General features: G+C 43.9%; 1 protein-coding gene across 1 annotated transcript in view; it reads left to right on the top strand.

Moving 5' to 3' along the window:
- ARID3B (AT-rich interaction domain 3B) overlaps positions 1–18,013 on the top strand; it is a 52,128-nt gene extending 34,115 nt beyond the window's left edge. The window contains exons 5-9 of the mRNA XM_069981539.1: positions 5,125–5,308; positions 6,322–6,566; positions 12,518–12,775; positions 12,882–12,965; positions 14,751–18,013. Of these exons, the coding sequence (XP_069837640.1) occupies positions 5,125–5,308; positions 6,322–6,566; positions 12,518–12,775; positions 12,882–12,965; positions 14,751–14,905 (926 nt within the window). The 3' untranslated portion in view covers positions 14,906–18,013. The remainder of the gene's footprint in view (positions 1–5,124; positions 5,309–6,321; positions 6,567–12,517; positions 12,776–12,881; positions 12,966–14,750) is intronic.

Here is an 18,013-nt window from a genome sequence, read left to right as displayed (position 1 = left end):
TGCAAAAAGAGGCTGACAGTGTCACTTTAAAGGGGTAGTGCGGCGGTAAAGAATTATTCACAGAATAACACACATTACAAAGTTATACAACTTTGTAATGTATGTTATTTCTGTGAATGGCCCCCTTCCCCGTGCACCCCCCCCACCCCCCACCCGTGTACCCGGAAGTGTGGTGCGCTATACTCACCTGTCACGCGCCGACTCGTCTCCGATCTTCAGTCAGCGATGTCGGCTTCGGCCGAATCCCTCCGAGCGTCCTAAGTGCCGGCCGCCCTCTGCCGCGTCATCTGCTGCTCAGCCGCGATTGGCTGAGCGTAACTGTGCTCAGCCAATCGCGGCTGAGCATCTGATGACGCTGAAGAGGGCGGCCGGCACTCAGGACGCTCGGAGGGATTCGGCCGAAGAAGACATCGCTGACTGAAGATTGGAGACGAGTCGGCACGTGACAGGTGAGTATAGCGCACCACACTTCCGGGTACACGGGTGGGGGTGGTGGGACACGGGGAAGGGGGCCATTCACAGACATGACATACATTACAAAGTTGTATAGCTTTGTAATGTGTGTGGTTCTGTGAATTATTCTTTACCGCCACACTACCCCTTTAAGATCCCCATACACGTTAGACTTTGATCAGACAAACCCGCCAGTCATGGCAGAGTCGGTCAGCATAATAAAGTGTATGAGAATTTTTCTTCTGAATGACATTTGGGCCTCTATACATTAATGTGTCATAGTTGGATCCACTGGAGGATCCTCTGATGGGCTAGTCTGCATGTGCCCATCCTATTGAAGAGCCTTGAAATGTCAAGGTATATCAGTCAGAGCAGAGATGCTGTTTTTGGAGTTTTTTTCCATATAGACCAGGTACTTGCTAGCTGGGTGAGATGTCTGATGAATACTACTCTGCAGTAAGGTAACTGAAGGAGACTGCAGAGGGGTGGCTCAGTATTAATGAGGTGGTGGTAGAGGAGCAGGTGGATGGCCCTATCAGTGCACCTAGAGGCTAAGTAATACCCCCTGCACAGAACCACCTGATCAGAATATCAATAAAATGGATGTTTCTAAGAAATGGTGTACAGGAGGGCTATATTGAAGGGGTTATCCAAGCTTTGACTACTTTCTTTCTGAAACCATATCATTTTTGTCTTCAATTTTAGTGTGATTTTACAGCACAGTTTTAAATCCTCGATGTAACATCTCCTTATGAGTAGGCTGTCTGCAGCGCTTACCCGTAGATACAGACAGCCTACAGAAGTGCATCCGTGGGTAGTTCACAATGCATGAACGTATTCAAAAGAGAAAACAGATGTGTAAATGGGCCCATTTAAATGAATGGGTCCAATTGTAGACTGCATACGGAACATGTGCATGAAGTCTTGGGTTGGACTGACAGCTTTTACGATATAGAATAGCAACAAACTTGACAGAATAATATTAATGTTTGTTGGTATAGTGCCAACAGATTCCGTAGTGCTTTTTAAAAAAATATATATGTACAATACAGTTTATATTTGTATAAAAATATACAATAAATTTAAATAAAAACAATACAGAATTAGAGACCTGCTTGCGAGAGCGTACAGACTAGAAGGACTGGGGGTGCCAAGAGAGGCAACAATTGCTTTATTTGCCGATGTTCCATTGTACATAAAGTCTCAAAGTGCCTTTAGGTTATTGGGCGAGCCAGTCACACGCCATTTTCTGAGTTTAGGTAGAAAGTAGATGGCACTGAAGAGGATGGAGAAAGGGATAGCAGAGAGAGACTAGATTAGGAAATGTTATAAGTGCACTTAAAGATATGAGTCTTCAGGGGACGCTTGAAACTGGATGTTTAAAATAAGTCTGAGGTCTTTTGGCAAAGTGTTCCACAGAACTGGTGCAGCATGAGAGAAGTCTTGGAGGCGGGACAGAAGAGAACTAACTCAATATGCGCAGAGCCTAAGTTGTTGTACCGAAATTGATGCACGTATTGGTACAGCGTTGGGTAATATAACTACATACTACATTCACTGGTCAGTAATAACATTCATGGATATCACATAAGAGAGAACACTGCCATTGCATCACCCAAAGATGTATATTTTCTTTGTTGCATGCAGTAGCAGTATGTTAAACATCTGTTTGGATGACCTTGTAAAAGTAATGTAAACAGCATGGCTTAGGGTTTGGGAAATTTATTAGGTTGAAAGCTCATTCAGGTTTTTCCATGTGTGTTTTTTTTCCCCCCTTTTTGCGTATGCATGCAGGTTTTAAGCAAACTAAGGACAGCACAAAAGTGTGAATGTGAATTCATCCTTATGGAGTTAACTTGATGTTTGGACAGTTTGCTTTTGATACTTACTCTAACCCTGTGGAGTATCCTCTCCTCAAGGGAAATGAACCATATATCCCATAATTACAAGAGAGATTCCCGCCTCATATCACAAGGGACGACAAAATGCAGCCGCCCCTAGTTTGATTGCTTTTGCTGCTGTCAGAGCTAATGGAATCAGTTTTTTGCCCCCCCCCCCACCCCCATGTATGTTCAAGTTAAGTAATGTATCCAATCATGTTTTTACTACTACTAATGTCATGTCTAAATGGACAGTGTAGCATATATAGGCATCACCAAGCTAGATATGCCTAGTGACGCCAAGCACAGCTGTGATTGTCACACACACTCCCCTCCCCCGCAAGCCTCGGGTCTGGAAATAATGAGGGACAGAAGAGACATAAGGGAGTCCATGAATCCCTCTCCAGACCCTCCCATCTTTACTGCAGGAATGACTTGCTATCACCTCAATGATTGATGACTGTCATAGGACACTCCCCATGATTAGTGTCACTGGGGTCACATAGGTTCATTACACAAGGGACTTCTGGGGACCTAGAGAATGTGATAGTTACACATAGTAATAAAATGGAGTGATCTTTGTGACAGATGTCAGTATGCATATTTAAAGCTTTATAAATGCTTAGATTAGACACGTTTTAGCATCTGCCTTTTATGCACAGTGCTATTACATTGGGACCATCTTCTGTTCAGAAACACAATCAAGGGACTAGCCAAGTGTCCGACTAGGCAAGACTGATTATTTTGTTAGAATCTATTTTAAGTTTTTAATGTAAAACTTTATAGATTTTACAGCCAGAGCTGTGGAGTCGCAGCTAGTTTTGGCTGGAGTCTGAAAAAATGTTCGGACTCCAGCTATAAAAAAAAAAAAAAAAAAAAAAAAAAACAAAGCAAAACACTTTTTATGATTGAATTTTCATATGAATTTTGTTGTTTCTCATCAATATATTTATGTTCTATCAATCTAAGGCTCTTTATTAAAAAAAAAAAAAAAAAAACTTTCTCCCATACATTTAGTTTTCTCCATGTATCAGTAAAAAAAGTTGTTGGTCACTATTTGGCAGTCTGTTTCTGAGCTGGAAGAGTCCATTGTGTGTAGGGAGATCTGTAATGTTCTGTTCCTGAATGCTGGATGACTGTATATGAGCAGCAGTGTAATATGAAGATATCCTGTGTAAGGGCAGTTCACACACAGTAAAACCTGCGGAATACCGCTAGCCCCCGTTTCATAGGCTGTGTGTGTGCGCGCACTATGGCTTCAGCAGGTTGTATGTGTGTGCCATGGCTGCAGCAGGCTGTGTGTGTATGTGCAGTGGCTGCAGCAGGCTGCGTGTGTATGTGCAGTGGCTTCAGCAGGCTGCGTGTGTATGTGCAGTGGCTTCAGCAGGCTGCGTGTGTATGTGCAGTGGCTGCAGCAGGCTGCGTGTGTATGTGCAGTGGCTGCAGCAGGCTGTGTGTGTATGTGCAGTGGCTGCAGCAGGCTGCGCGTGTATGTGCAGTGGCTGCAGCAGGCTGCGCGTGTATGTGCAGTGGCTGCAGCAGGCTGCGCGTGTATGTGCAGTGGCTGCAGCAGGCTGCGCGTGTATGTGCAGTGGCTGCAGCAGGCTGCGCGTGTATGTGCAGTGGCTGCAGCAGGCTGCGCGTGTATGTGCAGTGGCTGCAGCAGGCTGCGCGTGTATGTGCAGTGGCTGCAGCAGGCTGCGCGTGTATGTGCAGTGGCTGCAGCAGGCTGCGCGTGTATGTGCAGTGGCTGCAGCAGGCTGCGCGTGTATGTGCAGTGGCTGCAGCAGGCTGCGCGTGTATGTGCAGTGGCTGCAGCAGGCTGCGCGTGTATGTGCAGTGGCTGCAGCAGGCTGCGCGTGTATGTGCAGTGGCTGCAGCAGGCTGCGCGTGTATGTGCAGTGGCTGCAGCAGGCTGCGTGGGTGTTTGAGAGAGAGGCAAAAATTAAAGGGGTATTCTGTGCAACAGTGAAAAATTCAGGGGCACAGGGGGTTATGGGATGATAATAAAGAAGTCCTTTTTACCCCTCTTCGTGCCCCTACAGTGCTGCATCACGGCTCATGGTCCCCCACCGGGCTCCCAATCCTGTGATGTCACGGCCCCACTCGGGCAATTGGTGAGTGAGCAGGTAGTTCCCCTGGGGCTGCAATAATTCAGAAGCGCAGTCGCTGACCAAGAGCTGATAAATTTGGGCCTATGGCTGACCTCTAAATCACAGTGATCTCGCATTGTTAGCGGTGTTTCTTTGTGTGTGGTGAATATTTAGTTAGAAAAATAGAAGACTGTCAGCAGGAAAACACCACCTGCTCCATCTAGTCTAGTTGTGAGTAGTTCAGGACATGGAGACTGGCTGCATCCACTGCACACACAGGAGAAGCTTCTTTATATCGTTCCTTATTTACTCAAAAGTCGCTCCAGGATTACGTAGGACATTATAAAAAAAGCTGCTGAGCCAGTTATACTTTACACCAGTTTGATAAACGCCACTGGTGTCATTGGTGACTGGCCATTTATGAAGGAACTAGAGTCGGGTGTCTGTCTCTGATAAAATTCAGGAGTCCAAATTGGAGTCAGAGCTGCAGCTTGCCGACTCCACAGCCTTGTTTACAGCATGAAATAACCATTAGTGTCTTCTCCTAATGTTTAGTGCAGCTTTCATTCAATATGAAAAAGCACACGTAAGGGCTCCATGTAGTTTCCACCTGATGTAACTAATGCAGGTAATTATTTAATTGGTATTCAGAATTCATGTCTAACAGTCGTGTTTTCCTTTTCTTTCTTTTAAACCAGGCACCCCTATCAGCCGTATACCCATAATGGCCAAGCAGTTGTTGGACCTGTATATGCTGTACAAACTCGTAACTGAAAAGGGAGGCCTTGTTGAGGTGATCAATAAGAAAATATGGAGAGAGATCACAAAGGGACTGAACTTACCAACCTCCATTACCAGTGCTGCCTTCACCTTGCGTACACAGTGAGTACAATGATACATGCCTTATAGCCTATATTTCTCTACACAAAAGATACATGCTTAAAAGAGAAGTCTGGCCATTTAAAAAATCTGGCAGGGGGGAATTTGATCAGGAGTATGAATTTGCCTCTCCTCGTGTCCCTGTGAGTGGAGGGACCTGCTCCGGGATCTCAGGCACTGACACGTCACGACCCAGCTGATGGACTGGCCACTCAACGACTGGGGCGGGACGCCACTCCAGTCACTGATTGGCTGAGGGGGCTCTCCATCAGCCATGACACCCCCTGATCAAATTTCCCTTTGCACCTGCTGGCTGCCAGATTTTTTAAAACGGGTAGACTTCTTCTTTATGCGAATGTACCAATTGAATTACACATTTTTTAACATTTTTCTTACACTACCTGGCCAGTGCCAGCACAGAGATCCCAATGGAGCGGTCCATTTTTCAAATTGCCACCTGGTTCCCATAGTCGGTGCTGCTTTCTTCATGTGCACTTTGGCCTGCTGTATACATGGGAGGCAGGTAAAGTAACCCCAGTGTAACTGTATCCCCTTCCCCCTGTGACGTGCCTTCATTAGAATAAAGTCTGGCTGCATTCTTGGGGCAGGGGATATTGATACACTGGGGGCATTGGGCCTGCCTTCCGTGCATAGAGCAGGTCCAAGTGCACATGAAAAAAAAAAAACGGTCCAAATGGCAAGAACTGGGCGGCATTTTGAAAAACTGACTGCTCTGCCCGGATCTCCGCCTTAGCGCCGACCACGTAGTGTAGGAAAAAATAAGGTAAGCGAATTGGTACTTTTAATTGCTCTGTGGTTTTAGGGTCTTTCTGTTTGGTAGCTTATGACTAATAAATATGCTTTACAGATGACAGTTCCCTGTCACTTTTTTCAAATCTAATCAGATCTGATAAAGTGTATTCGTTTCGAACAATTTGCATACTTGCATATGAGTGAGATGTGGAGGAGGATCTTTGCACACGTGGTGCACTCATTCTTTCTGCTTGTCTTGTCAGATACATGAAGTACCTTTATCTGTATGAGTGTGAGAAGAAATCACTCAGCTCTCCTGCAGAGTTACAAGCTGCAATAGATGGAAACCGAAGAGAAGGCAGACGTCCTAGCTACGGCACTACCTCTTTTAACTACTCCCCAACTCCAGTAGGGCCCACTTCTCTCATGGGCGCTCAGAAAGTTCCTGTGCCCTTGCTTGGTGTGCACCCAACATCACGCATGTCACCAGTTAACCCGCTGAAAAAAGGTCAGTGCCATTTCCTCATAACTTACAGAAAAAAGTCCTATATAATATAACATCAGTTGGTGCTATGCTAAAATAGTCCTTTTTTAAAAGTCAAGATAAACTAGGTATACTGTGGTAAGAAAGCATCATCTGCTGGTAACAAATGTAGATAGCATGTAAAACCACCATTTTAAGTGTCAGAACAACTAAGATGTCTCTCTTTTACTTGACAAAGGGGTATATTGCCCAGAAACACGTTGTTTTATAAGACCAATAAATTATTTTGTTATGCCATATCTACTCTCAAGCCGTGAAGCGCCGTTGTTCTGGTTCATATGGTCCCCAGTGAGCGCCGTGGATCTGACACTCAACTTCCAGAACAACTTAAGGGATGTGAAGCCAGATGATTTCCTTTCACCGACTTGTTGGTGTCGTTCGTTGTGCACCACCATAAGTTTTCGTTTGTATTCTGTTTAGTTCTCCACAATTCTGAGGACCCTGTCACACGGAAAGATTATTGTGCGAAAAATCGATATAGCGTTCAAATTCAAGGGGTTGTCCGGGATTTTTTTTTTACTAAAATAGCATTGAATTGACTTCTGTGGGTTTTGCATATTCTACATACACTAATTTTTATTTATATGTCTGTGTTTTCTTTACTTTGTGATGTCACGTTCCCTTTCTGTTTCCTGCTCCTGCCAGTGAGGGAACAGTGAGTCATCAGGTGGGCGGGGTTATGCATCCACATTGATTTAGCCACACCCCTGTTGGAGGGGCAAAGATCTGAGCCCAGTAGAAACTGCAGCAGTAAGGGCAGCATGACATGGAGAAGACCAGGAGCTGATAGCCATGTTGTGGGGGCACAGAGGTTAGCCATGTTGCTTTGTAGTGTTTGAATCCTGGAATTAAACGCCACCAAGGATAACAACTGCATGTATGTCCCCCCATGTTTGCATGGATTTTATTACACCCTCCAAAATATTGTGAGCCCCATTTGGGACAGGGGCCAAGATGAGTGACTACAATCTCTGTACAGCACTGCAGAATAGGTTTAAGCTATATAAATAAAGGAACAATATTGTTGTTGTACTGTAAAGATTTACAGTGTTAGGGCAGTGCTTCTGCTGTCTGTAATATGGAGAGGAGAGAGGAGACTTTACCTCATGTCAGTCACTACTCTATCTATTTCTTGCTGAGGTAATAGAATCCTGTCTCATTAAACCCCACCCATCTGTAGGATGGCTACTGTAGTGTATATGTAATCCAGGACTCCACATGTATGTGGGTTGTAGTTTTACAACGGATAAGATTCAGAAAACTAGTTTGATAAAATAAGTAATTGGCAGACACTAAGCCATCATGCTGCTTAAAAAGCACTTGTTGTAATACAGACATTTCCCTGCCTATGAGTAGAGTAGGCGGAGCTAGATTCAGAGAGGGGGTGGGGCTATTGGCTTGCAGAGCTGTGATGTCACTGCTGACCCCTGTGACCTGGAAGTTCTTTATGTAAACACACACAAATTCAAAAAGCAGCAAAAGAGGAGGAGGCCCGGGGGGACAGAGGCGAGAAAAGGTTAGAGAAAACGACTAAGGGAAAGGGACAGATTGCACATTATTCCCAATGAGAGAAAAATGTTGGACAACCTCTTTAAGCTGTAATCTTTTTGTGTATATGCAGGCAATGATGAAACACTTAACGGAAATTGATTGCATCTTTTGAGCTGACCATAAAATCATCATTAATCGTTGGGTACATGTACACATCGTTCCCTCGTAATTATAGTCGTTGTACACTAGTGTATACAAACAACTATAGGTCTGTGTGTTGTGGTGAATGATTTCAGGTCATTCCCAAAAGCTCTCGTTTGCAATCATTTATCGGTGGTAATGAAACATTGCCTTGTTCTAGACCAGGGGTGGGGAACCTTTTCCATATCGAGGGCCGGTCGGGCATTAATAAAATCATTCGAGGGCCGCATGCCATGCGCGACAGTTAGTAGCATGTTTGCAGCACCCGGGGCAAGGCAAAGTATTGTTCCCCTAGTACCCCTTCTATTGTAGTTAACCCCCAGTGCCTGTCCCTTGTAGTCTAGTTAACCCCCCCGGTCATGCCTCTGGTAGGCATGTCCCTGGTAGCTTAATTAACCTCCCAGGCATGTCCCTGGTAGCTTAATTAACCCCCCCAGTCATGTCCCTGGTAGCCTAGTTAACCCCCCCCAGTCATGTCCCTGGTAGCTTAGTTACCCCCCCAGTCATGTCCCTGGTAGCTTAATTAACCCCCCCCCCCCCCCCCCCCCCCCCCCCCCCCAGTCATGTCTCTGGTAGCCTAGTTAACCCCCCCCCCCCCCCCCAGTCATGTCCCTGGGAGCCTAGTTAACCCCAATCAGTCATGTCCCTGTTGTCTAGTTAACCCCCATCAGTCATGCCCCTGGTAGCCTAGTTAACCCCCATCAGTCATGTCCCTGTTGCCTAGTTAACCCCCATCAGTCATGTCCCTGTTGCCTAGTTAACCCCCAAATAAAAAAAATAAACATACCACTCACCTTTCCTCCGCTCCCACGCTGTCCAGGTCCTCTTCTCTACCCTCTAGCCTGTACCCGTCTTCTCCTGCAGGCGGTGCGCGATGAAATGACGTCATCGCGCGCGGCCCGCAGGAGACGGAAGATGTGTGCCGCTCTAGTGGGGAAGGAGCCGGCACAGACAGCATCCTCCTGGCAGCTATCACAGACACCGGAGGATGCTGTGTGCGCCGGCTCCTTCCCCTCCAATGCGGCGCGTGTCACGGGGGCCGCGGGCCGCATCGAGAGGTCTCAGGGGCCAGATGCAGCCCGCGGGCAGGAGCTTCCCCACCCCTGCCTTAGACCATGAATTTATAGTTTAAGAATGCCAACAAGATACTATCTGTATGTTGGATAAGTCTAGCCTGCTGATATGTCCCTATTGCACACGCCGAGGATGAAGGTATGTCTCTTACCTTCATCCTTAGTGCCGCTTTTGTCCACTTAAAGGACAACTCCCGCGGGACCCCAAAAAAAAAAAAAAACACAGACACACACAGACACCATACTCACCATCTCTCCGGTGACGATCGCCACTCGATTCGCCCGCCGTCCGCCTCTCCGTCGCCGCCTTCCGCCATCCAGCGATGTCTCCAACTTCCGGGTCCAGGGGATGGAAAAGGCTGCCAGTGCGCTTGCGCACCGGCAGCCTTTTCATTGGCTGGAGCGCATCACATGGCTTCCAGCAAGCTCAGCCAATCAGGGCTGAGCAAGCTGGAAGCCATGTGATGCGCTCCAGCCAATGAAAAGGCTGCTGGTGCGCATGTGCACCAGCAGCCTTTTCATCCCCATTCACTTTGCATGAAGACGCCGAGGAGGAAGAAGACCCGGACCGCCCCTCGGCTCTGACGTCGTCGTCACCAGATGCCGCCCCGGAGAAGAGGACCGTGACGATCGTAATAGGTAATGTATACATTCCTTAACTTCCGGGGTGGGGGGTCGGGGGTCCGAAAGTGGGGGAAGGGGGCCAGGCCGGGTATTTAACCACATTACAAAGTTATATAACTTTGTAATGTGTGTTAAATGAGCAAAAAAAAATTTTTGTGGGAGTTGTCCTTTAATCATTAGGAGGCCTGCCCCTTCTAATGATAATCAATGGAGCGGGCCAGATCAGCGTTTTGGGGGACGGGCCAATGCTCCCAACTCCTTCCAAGAGGAGAAATGAGGCGTGCAAGCCCTCCCATACACTGCCTGTATGACACGTGTGAACTGGCTCTAAGAAAAAATGATCTGCATGACCTATTGTCTTTTAGGTTCGCAATAGAAGTGATTATATGAAGAGCTGTATACAGTTTAAAAAATAACTTTAAGTGACTCTGTCACCCCCTATTTGCATTTTGACTGCTCTCCACAGGTGTAAAGGGTAAATGTTACAGCTTTCATTACTTATTTTATATCACACCTCATGGTGCTTGTTCTGGTAAAGTTCTTTTTATCACCTGTGGATTGGTATATGTAGGCGGGGCCTCACTGCCTATGTGCCACATCGCTTCGCCCCTAGCGCCACTTAGCCCCGCCCCATCCGTGACGTCATTGCCGCATAGGCACCGCACCCTCAGCAGCCATTGGTGTAGGACAATCTAGGGGGGTGGGGCCTTGAGCTTTAGGCTGGCCCTTCCAATGTCTGCTGATGGGGTGGGGCCTATGCTACAATGGCGTCACGGATGGGGGCAGGGCTAAGTGGAGCTGGGGTGGGGGGTGGCACAAAGGCAGTGAGGCCCCGCCCACATATACCAATCCACAGGAGATAAAAACGACTTTTTACCAGAACAAGCAACATGAGCCGTGATATAAAATAAGTAATGAAAGCTGTAACATTTACCCTTTACACCTGTGGAGAACAGTCAAAATGCAAAAAGGGGGTGACAGTGTCACTTTAAATGGCATCTGTCATTAGAAGTTTGACACATATCAAAAGTTTTTATCCGTCTGGATTGGAGGTCTCTCTCTGCTGTGTTGTGTAATGCAAGTGTTTTGGGGCCATCTTGCTCACACAGACATCAAGTTTGTGTGTCCTTTAATTTTCTGGCATTATAGTAAGTGTGTGTTGTTGTTTTTTTTTTTATCCTTTATGTTGGCTCCCTCTACTGCTGAGAAGGAGAACAGCAGGACAAGTTTTCTTGCCTCACACATTCTTTTGAGCTGGAAGTCCCATCAATTTCAAAAGATCTTACAATTGCTATTTTGAAACTCTGCAGGTGTTTAGAATGAATCATATGTCATGCTGATAGGGAAGGCTGCTAGTGTTTCATAATGTCTGTGCTTCTGGCAGCATGAATTTAGTGACCGGTTCCTTTTAAAAGGATATTTACGTTAGTACTGAAGATGCATAAGGCTGGGTTTGCACTGTGTTACTCTGTTAAACTTAAGTTTGTTTAATTTTATTGTACATAAAAATGTGGTCTTGGTATACAGCATCTGTTTTATTTTGTTTTCCTTTCTGCCCTTTTAGCCTCAAAAAAGAGAAAAAAAATCCTTGCCTCTGTTTCTGGCTTCTTAGGAATTTTGCATCCAAAAGGAGTGGGTTGTGTATGAGCTGGCAAGTGATATTACCAGCTATACCCACCCACTCTATTTATTTTCTAATGGCGACATAATGACATGATAGCTTAACATTGTAGCTTCCTTGCATAACCTTGTCCGTTGAAGGCATTGCAAACAAGCGTCAATCTTGATGATTGGCCATCCGCAAACCAGCAACAAAGATTGGTGCGTCTAAAAGGTGGTGTCAGGTATTACACTTATGTTGCATATAATACACGTACTTTACAGTGCACTCAGGTTAAAAAATAACACGAGCGCCAAGATTTCAACCCGCTTATTTTACTACAGGAAATAAATGATGATTCAATGAAAGATTCCTCATTGTTCATTATGTGTTACAGGCTTATCATTAAAGGGAACCTGTCACCCCCCGTTAGAGCCCCCTATACTCACCTAATCCCGCCGGGTCCCGCTTCTGGAGATGGTAGGTTCACGGAGATCTCAGCCGCTGCAGCCTGGCGCGTGACCTGAGAGATGAGTCCATCCCTCATAGAGAATGACGGAGCGCTGGACTCTCCTGTCATTCTCTATGAGTGTTGGACTCATCTGAGGAGCGCGCGCGCCGGGCTTCTGGCGCCGATATCTCCGTGACCCGACCATCTCCAGAAGCGGTACCCGGCGGGATCACGTGAGTATAGGGGGCTCTAACGGGGGATCAGGAGCCTGTCACCCCCGGTGACAGGTCCTCTTTAAATTGTGAAAAGGTGTAATTTTTTTATTATTTTTATTATTTTATTTTTATTTTATATTTTTTTTATTTATCACCACCACCACCAACAATTGATTTTGTTTGATTTGTATTAGAGGATAACAGTCGCAACCCAAAATATATAACTGGTAACTAGTTTTTTTTTTTTTTTTTAATTGTAGGTGATAGCCCTGCAGGCTTGTTGCCAAACCGCCTAACTATGGCCTCTGGAGCTTTGAGTGTGCAACAGACCCCTACTGGAGTGCGGACCCCATCAGTGGAACAACTGAAGGAAAGGCTGGAATCTGGTGAGCCTCCAGAGAAGCGGGCATCTCGGACCTCTATAGAAGAGCAGCAGAGACTCATGCAGCAAGCTTTTCAGCACAACCTACTGAGCATGGCCCGGCAGATACCAATGAAGTTAAAGATCAATGGGAAGGGTGAGTTTCACTTCCTGTCTAGGTTTGATTGCTCAAGTTTTTTTTTTTTTTGCCAAATTAATAGACTTAATAGACTAATGTTAAACATTCACCATTTTGTAAGCAGCACAGGATCGACAGGACACCTCACTCAACCTGGGCACTGGCAGCATCAACATGTCCATTGAAATAAATGGCACAATGTACACAGGTGAGTTGCAGTCTTCTGTGTATTTTAAGGGATTTTTAAAAATTCATGTTGTTAATGCTTTACAATGGTGGAGTCATTTACATAGAGACATTTTGACATTGATCTCAAAGACATTTTCCCAGTAAAGTGTGTGCATCTTACTGCTGTTAAATTACAGATTACTGGGTTCAGACTACGTATATTTGAGGCTGTATAGCAACCAAAACCAGGAGTGGATTGAAAACACAGAAAGGATCTGTTTACATAATGTTGTAATTGAGTGGATGGCCGCCATTTAATGCAAATATTTGCTGTTATTTTAAAACAACGGCTGTTATATTGAAATAATGGCCGTTATTTACTGTTATATGGCGGCCATCCACTCAATTTCAACATTGTGTGAACAGAGCCTTTCTGTGTTTTCAATCCACTCCTGGTTTTGGTTGCTATGAGGACCTGACAAGAGGACCAAATACTGCCTGAAATATACGTAGTGTGAACCCAGCCTCAGGGTGCACTCACATGTACGAATTCACACCAAACCTGCTACGTTACACTCAATAGTCTATGGCTCTGCATTCTCACAGCGGATTTTCATATCACTGCAAGAGTGTGGTGACCGCTATATTTAACTAACTAGCTGCCAGTAAAAGTATTAAACAGCAACTGCTTACCTGCCCATGCTTCCTTGTCACGCTCCTGATTGAGTCTGTGTCCCTGCTTGCTGACGCAGTTAATCACTGGCTGTAGTGGGACGGCTTACTGATTGGCTAAGTGGGCTGTCAGCATGCAGGGACCCGGAGACTCAATCAGGAGCCCGGGCAGGTTAGGATGGGCTGTTTATAATTATTACTAGCAGCTGGTAAATTTTGGCTATCACTACATTTGTGCAGCAAAATGAAAATCGGCTGCGAGAGTACAGGGTCATAGACTATAATGATACCGAGTATCTGATGCCAACTTGTTACATGTCAACCACCCTGTAAAATTGCTTCTGTCTGTAGAATTTTCTGTGTGTACAGGACCTGCCTTAAAGGGGTCACTTTTCTCCCACTAAATATTCCTCCAGTGATGAACTGATAATGTTGATCTCCTCCTGCATTTTGATTTTCTGTTTAAAACCCATAGTCAGATTTGCTAAAAAATTATATATTATAATATTATAATATATTAAATATTATACATAGTAAAGTCCAAAAGAACATGTACAAGCATATGTTGAGGGAAAAGTCTATTTCTTAGACCCTCTCCTTAGATTGTTCACACTGCAGCATTTCCTGTTTTCCTGTTCGGTGTGCTCATCTGTCATCGCTCATAAAGTTAGAAACCTACAAAAGAAGCATATAGTAGTAGAAACCTTGCCACTGTACATAGAAAAAGGTATTTACAGATACTAGTACTTGGGTTCAGGCTTGCCATACTGCCAGGTTTGCGGTCTTCCATCCAGTATTTTTTTTAAGGCTGAAAGAGGATTTAATGCAGTGCACACTTTGTAAATAAGTAGATGGGAATAAAGCTAAAAAGCATTTTTGCGTTGTATCAAAACCCTTTTCCCGACCAAGGTTTTTACCAGTCAGGTCCATCTGGGGCTGCCAAGAAAAACTGTGGTTTGGGCAAGTTTTGATGTTTTATACAAAATAAAAATGCTATGCAACGTATTAACTGATCTGTATTTTAAGGCAGCTTTTGCATAATTTGAGGCTGTTCCAGTTTTCCTGTAGCTTGTACCTTTTGTAATGAAAGTGTTAATAAAATACTCTTTGCATATGTGTTGTAAATCTTTTCTATACATCTTTTCTCTTGTAGGTATTCTGTATGCTCAGAAGCCTGTTCCTTTAATTGCTGGTTACACTGGGCAAAGCGGGGGAAGTGGCAGCAGCAATACCTCCCAAGCATCTCAGAGCCCCAATTCTTCCAGGGGAACCCCAGGAGCTGAGCCCTCTACTAGCTGGTCCCTCTGAATAGGAGGGAATAAGCATGATACTACTTACCTCCTCTGCGAGAAAGCGTTACACAACCGTACCTACCTCAGCTTGCAGGAAGACTTCAACTCCGCTTACCTCACCTTAACAAAAGGTTTCACAACCGATTTTTACCTCATTCTGTGATGGCATTACATAAATTCATCAATGGGCAGGAGGAATACTAGGCAAAGACCTGGTGATTAACCTGCCTTTGATCGTCAGCTCTTACCTACTGTGTGGCATTTTGGGAGCATACATATGAGCAGTAGACCTGCATCATTTTCTGTCCCTTTCCCATGTTTTGTTAAAATAAGAGGTAACCTATACCTGCCGTTTGATCAGTGGCAGCAATCCACTGTGCATTCACTATGGGGGCTCAGGGGACATTTGTTATGCCCCTGCCCTCTCTCTAATTTAAGCACCAGGGTCCATGTCCCTCAGTTGTTGGTGCACAATCTGACAAGTGCTTGACAGTAGACATTTTTTAGGAAAACTGGCTAAGACGTGTTGGGTTTTAGCGTAGTTCGATCTTGTGTTCAAAAGAAAGTTTTAAACTATCCTCTGTCTTTAAGAGTGCTCATGTTTTAATGCCTGGTATCTTCTGATGTGATGTAGTGTTGGTTTGACACTATAGCTTTAGTTAAATCATGTTTCCTATGTTACATTTTCAGTAATAGAAAATTACATATATAGTCAACTTGAAGGTCTGTGCAGGAGCTGACATTTTATGACAATGATGAATATAAGTGATATTTTTTATGTCCCTCCTGTGTGCTTAACTATATTACAGATGGCACTAAATCCTGAAAATGTTGTATATCAGCCCAGATATATGCTTTCAGAGCTGAGCTTTTGTTTTTGCATTACAAGATAACATTTAAAAAAATATCGACCACCAAATTTTACTTGGCACTGTGTTAAAGATAGAATGGCAGACAATTTGATCCTACTGTATATCAGTGAGATTCATGACTTGATAGTGACCCTTTCTGCTTGGCTCAAATTGGGCATGGGGTCTGGCCGCACTCGCCATATTTGAAGTAAAGTAAATAGACTGGATCATTTTGCTCTAGATTAATGTTGACTTGCATACTGGTTTTACGCACACTCAGGAATCCTACTGTATACGTTATATTTATAGATTTCATGTTTATTTAACACGCACAATACCGTTCAAATCTATTCCGGATTATTATTTGATATCAAAATATTCAATGCAGCAGTTCAAACAATGTAGATATATATGCTAGAAGTAAAAAAAAAAAGAAAAAAGAAAAAAAAAAGTTTTAGCTTTTTTATGTGAAAGATATATTTGCTAGATTTCCAAAATATGGGTCCCATGTGTATGATCAGCTGGCGGTTTAGTTTGAAGTTAGTATTATGTTGGGTAAGCCAGATCTATACACTGCATGTATACAATGCCCAAGTGGTCCCAGAAAGCACTGTGGGGGGAATGGGGGTTTTGGATAGCACATTCTCACAGATGCCATCTTTATGACAATCCTGTTGCCTGACAAGGCACTTGCATCTTCAATCATGTTTATGAACATTTTACGTCATTTATTGTGTTTTGTTAACCTACTAATGAACATGTAAGAAAAGAATTAACAAGGGGTGTGGGCAGGTGATTATATGGAAAGGTTGGCCGAACGGGTATGTTTTCCACAATCAGCCATGATAAGAGTCTTTGTGCTTCAGTCCTACTAGAGATGCATGTGGCAGCTCTTTATGAATTGGTTCTTTGAGGCTCTGGGTATCAGAAATGTGCCCGTTATGTAACTTCTCCCCTTAGTCGTCTCTTTCCACATTATCTTCTGCCTTTTTCCCTGAAAAGTAACTTGAAAAGATAAACTTTTATCTGAAATTCATGGGTGGTGAATTTGTTCCAAAGACTACATGAAGGCCTCCCAGTCAATGGGTGTTCTCCACTGTCCACTCAGTACTGTCACTGTTATCCATAGTGTGTCTACCTCAAGTGTCAGCACACTAGCTGTCCTCTGGTGTACAGAAGATGATTTTCCTGTTGCTTCAGTTACCATAGAATGATCTTAGTTCCTCTGTAACAGGTACAGACGTTCACTTTTCTGCTGCTAATTTTAGGAATGTAAAATAGTGACAGACACCAGCAGTTGTTGTGTAGTTCTACAGAGAAATCTACTCTTTCTGGCTTATGCATATTTTAACTTTTTGGAAATGTTTTATTTTACCTCTGAAGTGTAGATTTTGTTTTATTTCATTTTGTGTTTAAGAATACTTGAAGCACCAGGAGCTTGAAATGTTACTTTTGCTAAGAACTCCCTTTCAGAAGAATTCCCTTTTTATCTTCTCTGAGGATTGGTACCCTATTGAAACAGGGGTGTTACAAAAATAAAAAATTAAAACCTGCTGTAGCCATTATCCTGTCGTACAGGGCAGTGAAGAATTGGGTAATGTGATTTAAAACAGCGATTTGTGTGAAATATATAAAGCATTTTGAGCAAATGGTGCTTTTTTTTTATTTTTATTTTTTTATATATATACTAAACATACCTCAAATACCATCTTCTCTCAGTCATGAAGATGAGACACTGAATTATCCAGAAGAGCTGCAGTGAGGCCTATCGTCCCAAAATAAAAGGAAAATGGGTGTAGATCGTCCATTGGAAGTCTTGAGCCATGGACACAATCCTTATTCTGTAGGCCTGACTTGCAAACCGAAATCATTACCTCAGCAAAAAAAAGTTTTATTCTATTTTTAAATTGTTTTAAATATTTCAGCCTTTTAAGTGCCAGAGATAGAGAAGAGACATCACTCTGGTTTTAAATAGGATTATTTTTTGTAATATTTGTGTGGTCTTGTGTATTTTTTTTTTTCCTGTGTGTATATTTTTTATTGTTGAACCAAAGAACCTCGGGGAAAGGGGGGTATGTGTTTTAATCACTATTTGCAGCCTTAGAAGTAAAGTCTGAATTCCAGGCATGCACTGGCGTCAGAAAGAGAGGGAGGGTGGGAATAAAGGGAGGGAAAATTTGCCGCTGGTACAAAGATAACATTTGTTCAGGAAATTTTTAATGATTTTTTTTTTTTTGCAGTAAAGTCACTATTAAACAAGAAAAAAAGTTCAA

The sequence above is a fragment of the Dendropsophus ebraccatus genome, chromosome 1 (genome assembly GCF_027789765.1).
Source record: "Dendropsophus ebraccatus isolate aDenEbr1 chromosome 1, aDenEbr1.pat, whole genome shotgun sequence".
In the NCBI taxonomy this organism is placed as follows: domain Eukaryota; kingdom Metazoa; phylum Chordata; class Amphibia; order Anura; family Hylidae; genus Dendropsophus; species Dendropsophus ebraccatus.
The sequence above is the reverse complement of the archived record's forward strand: the minus strand, read 5'-3'. Positions and strand labels throughout refer to the sequence as shown.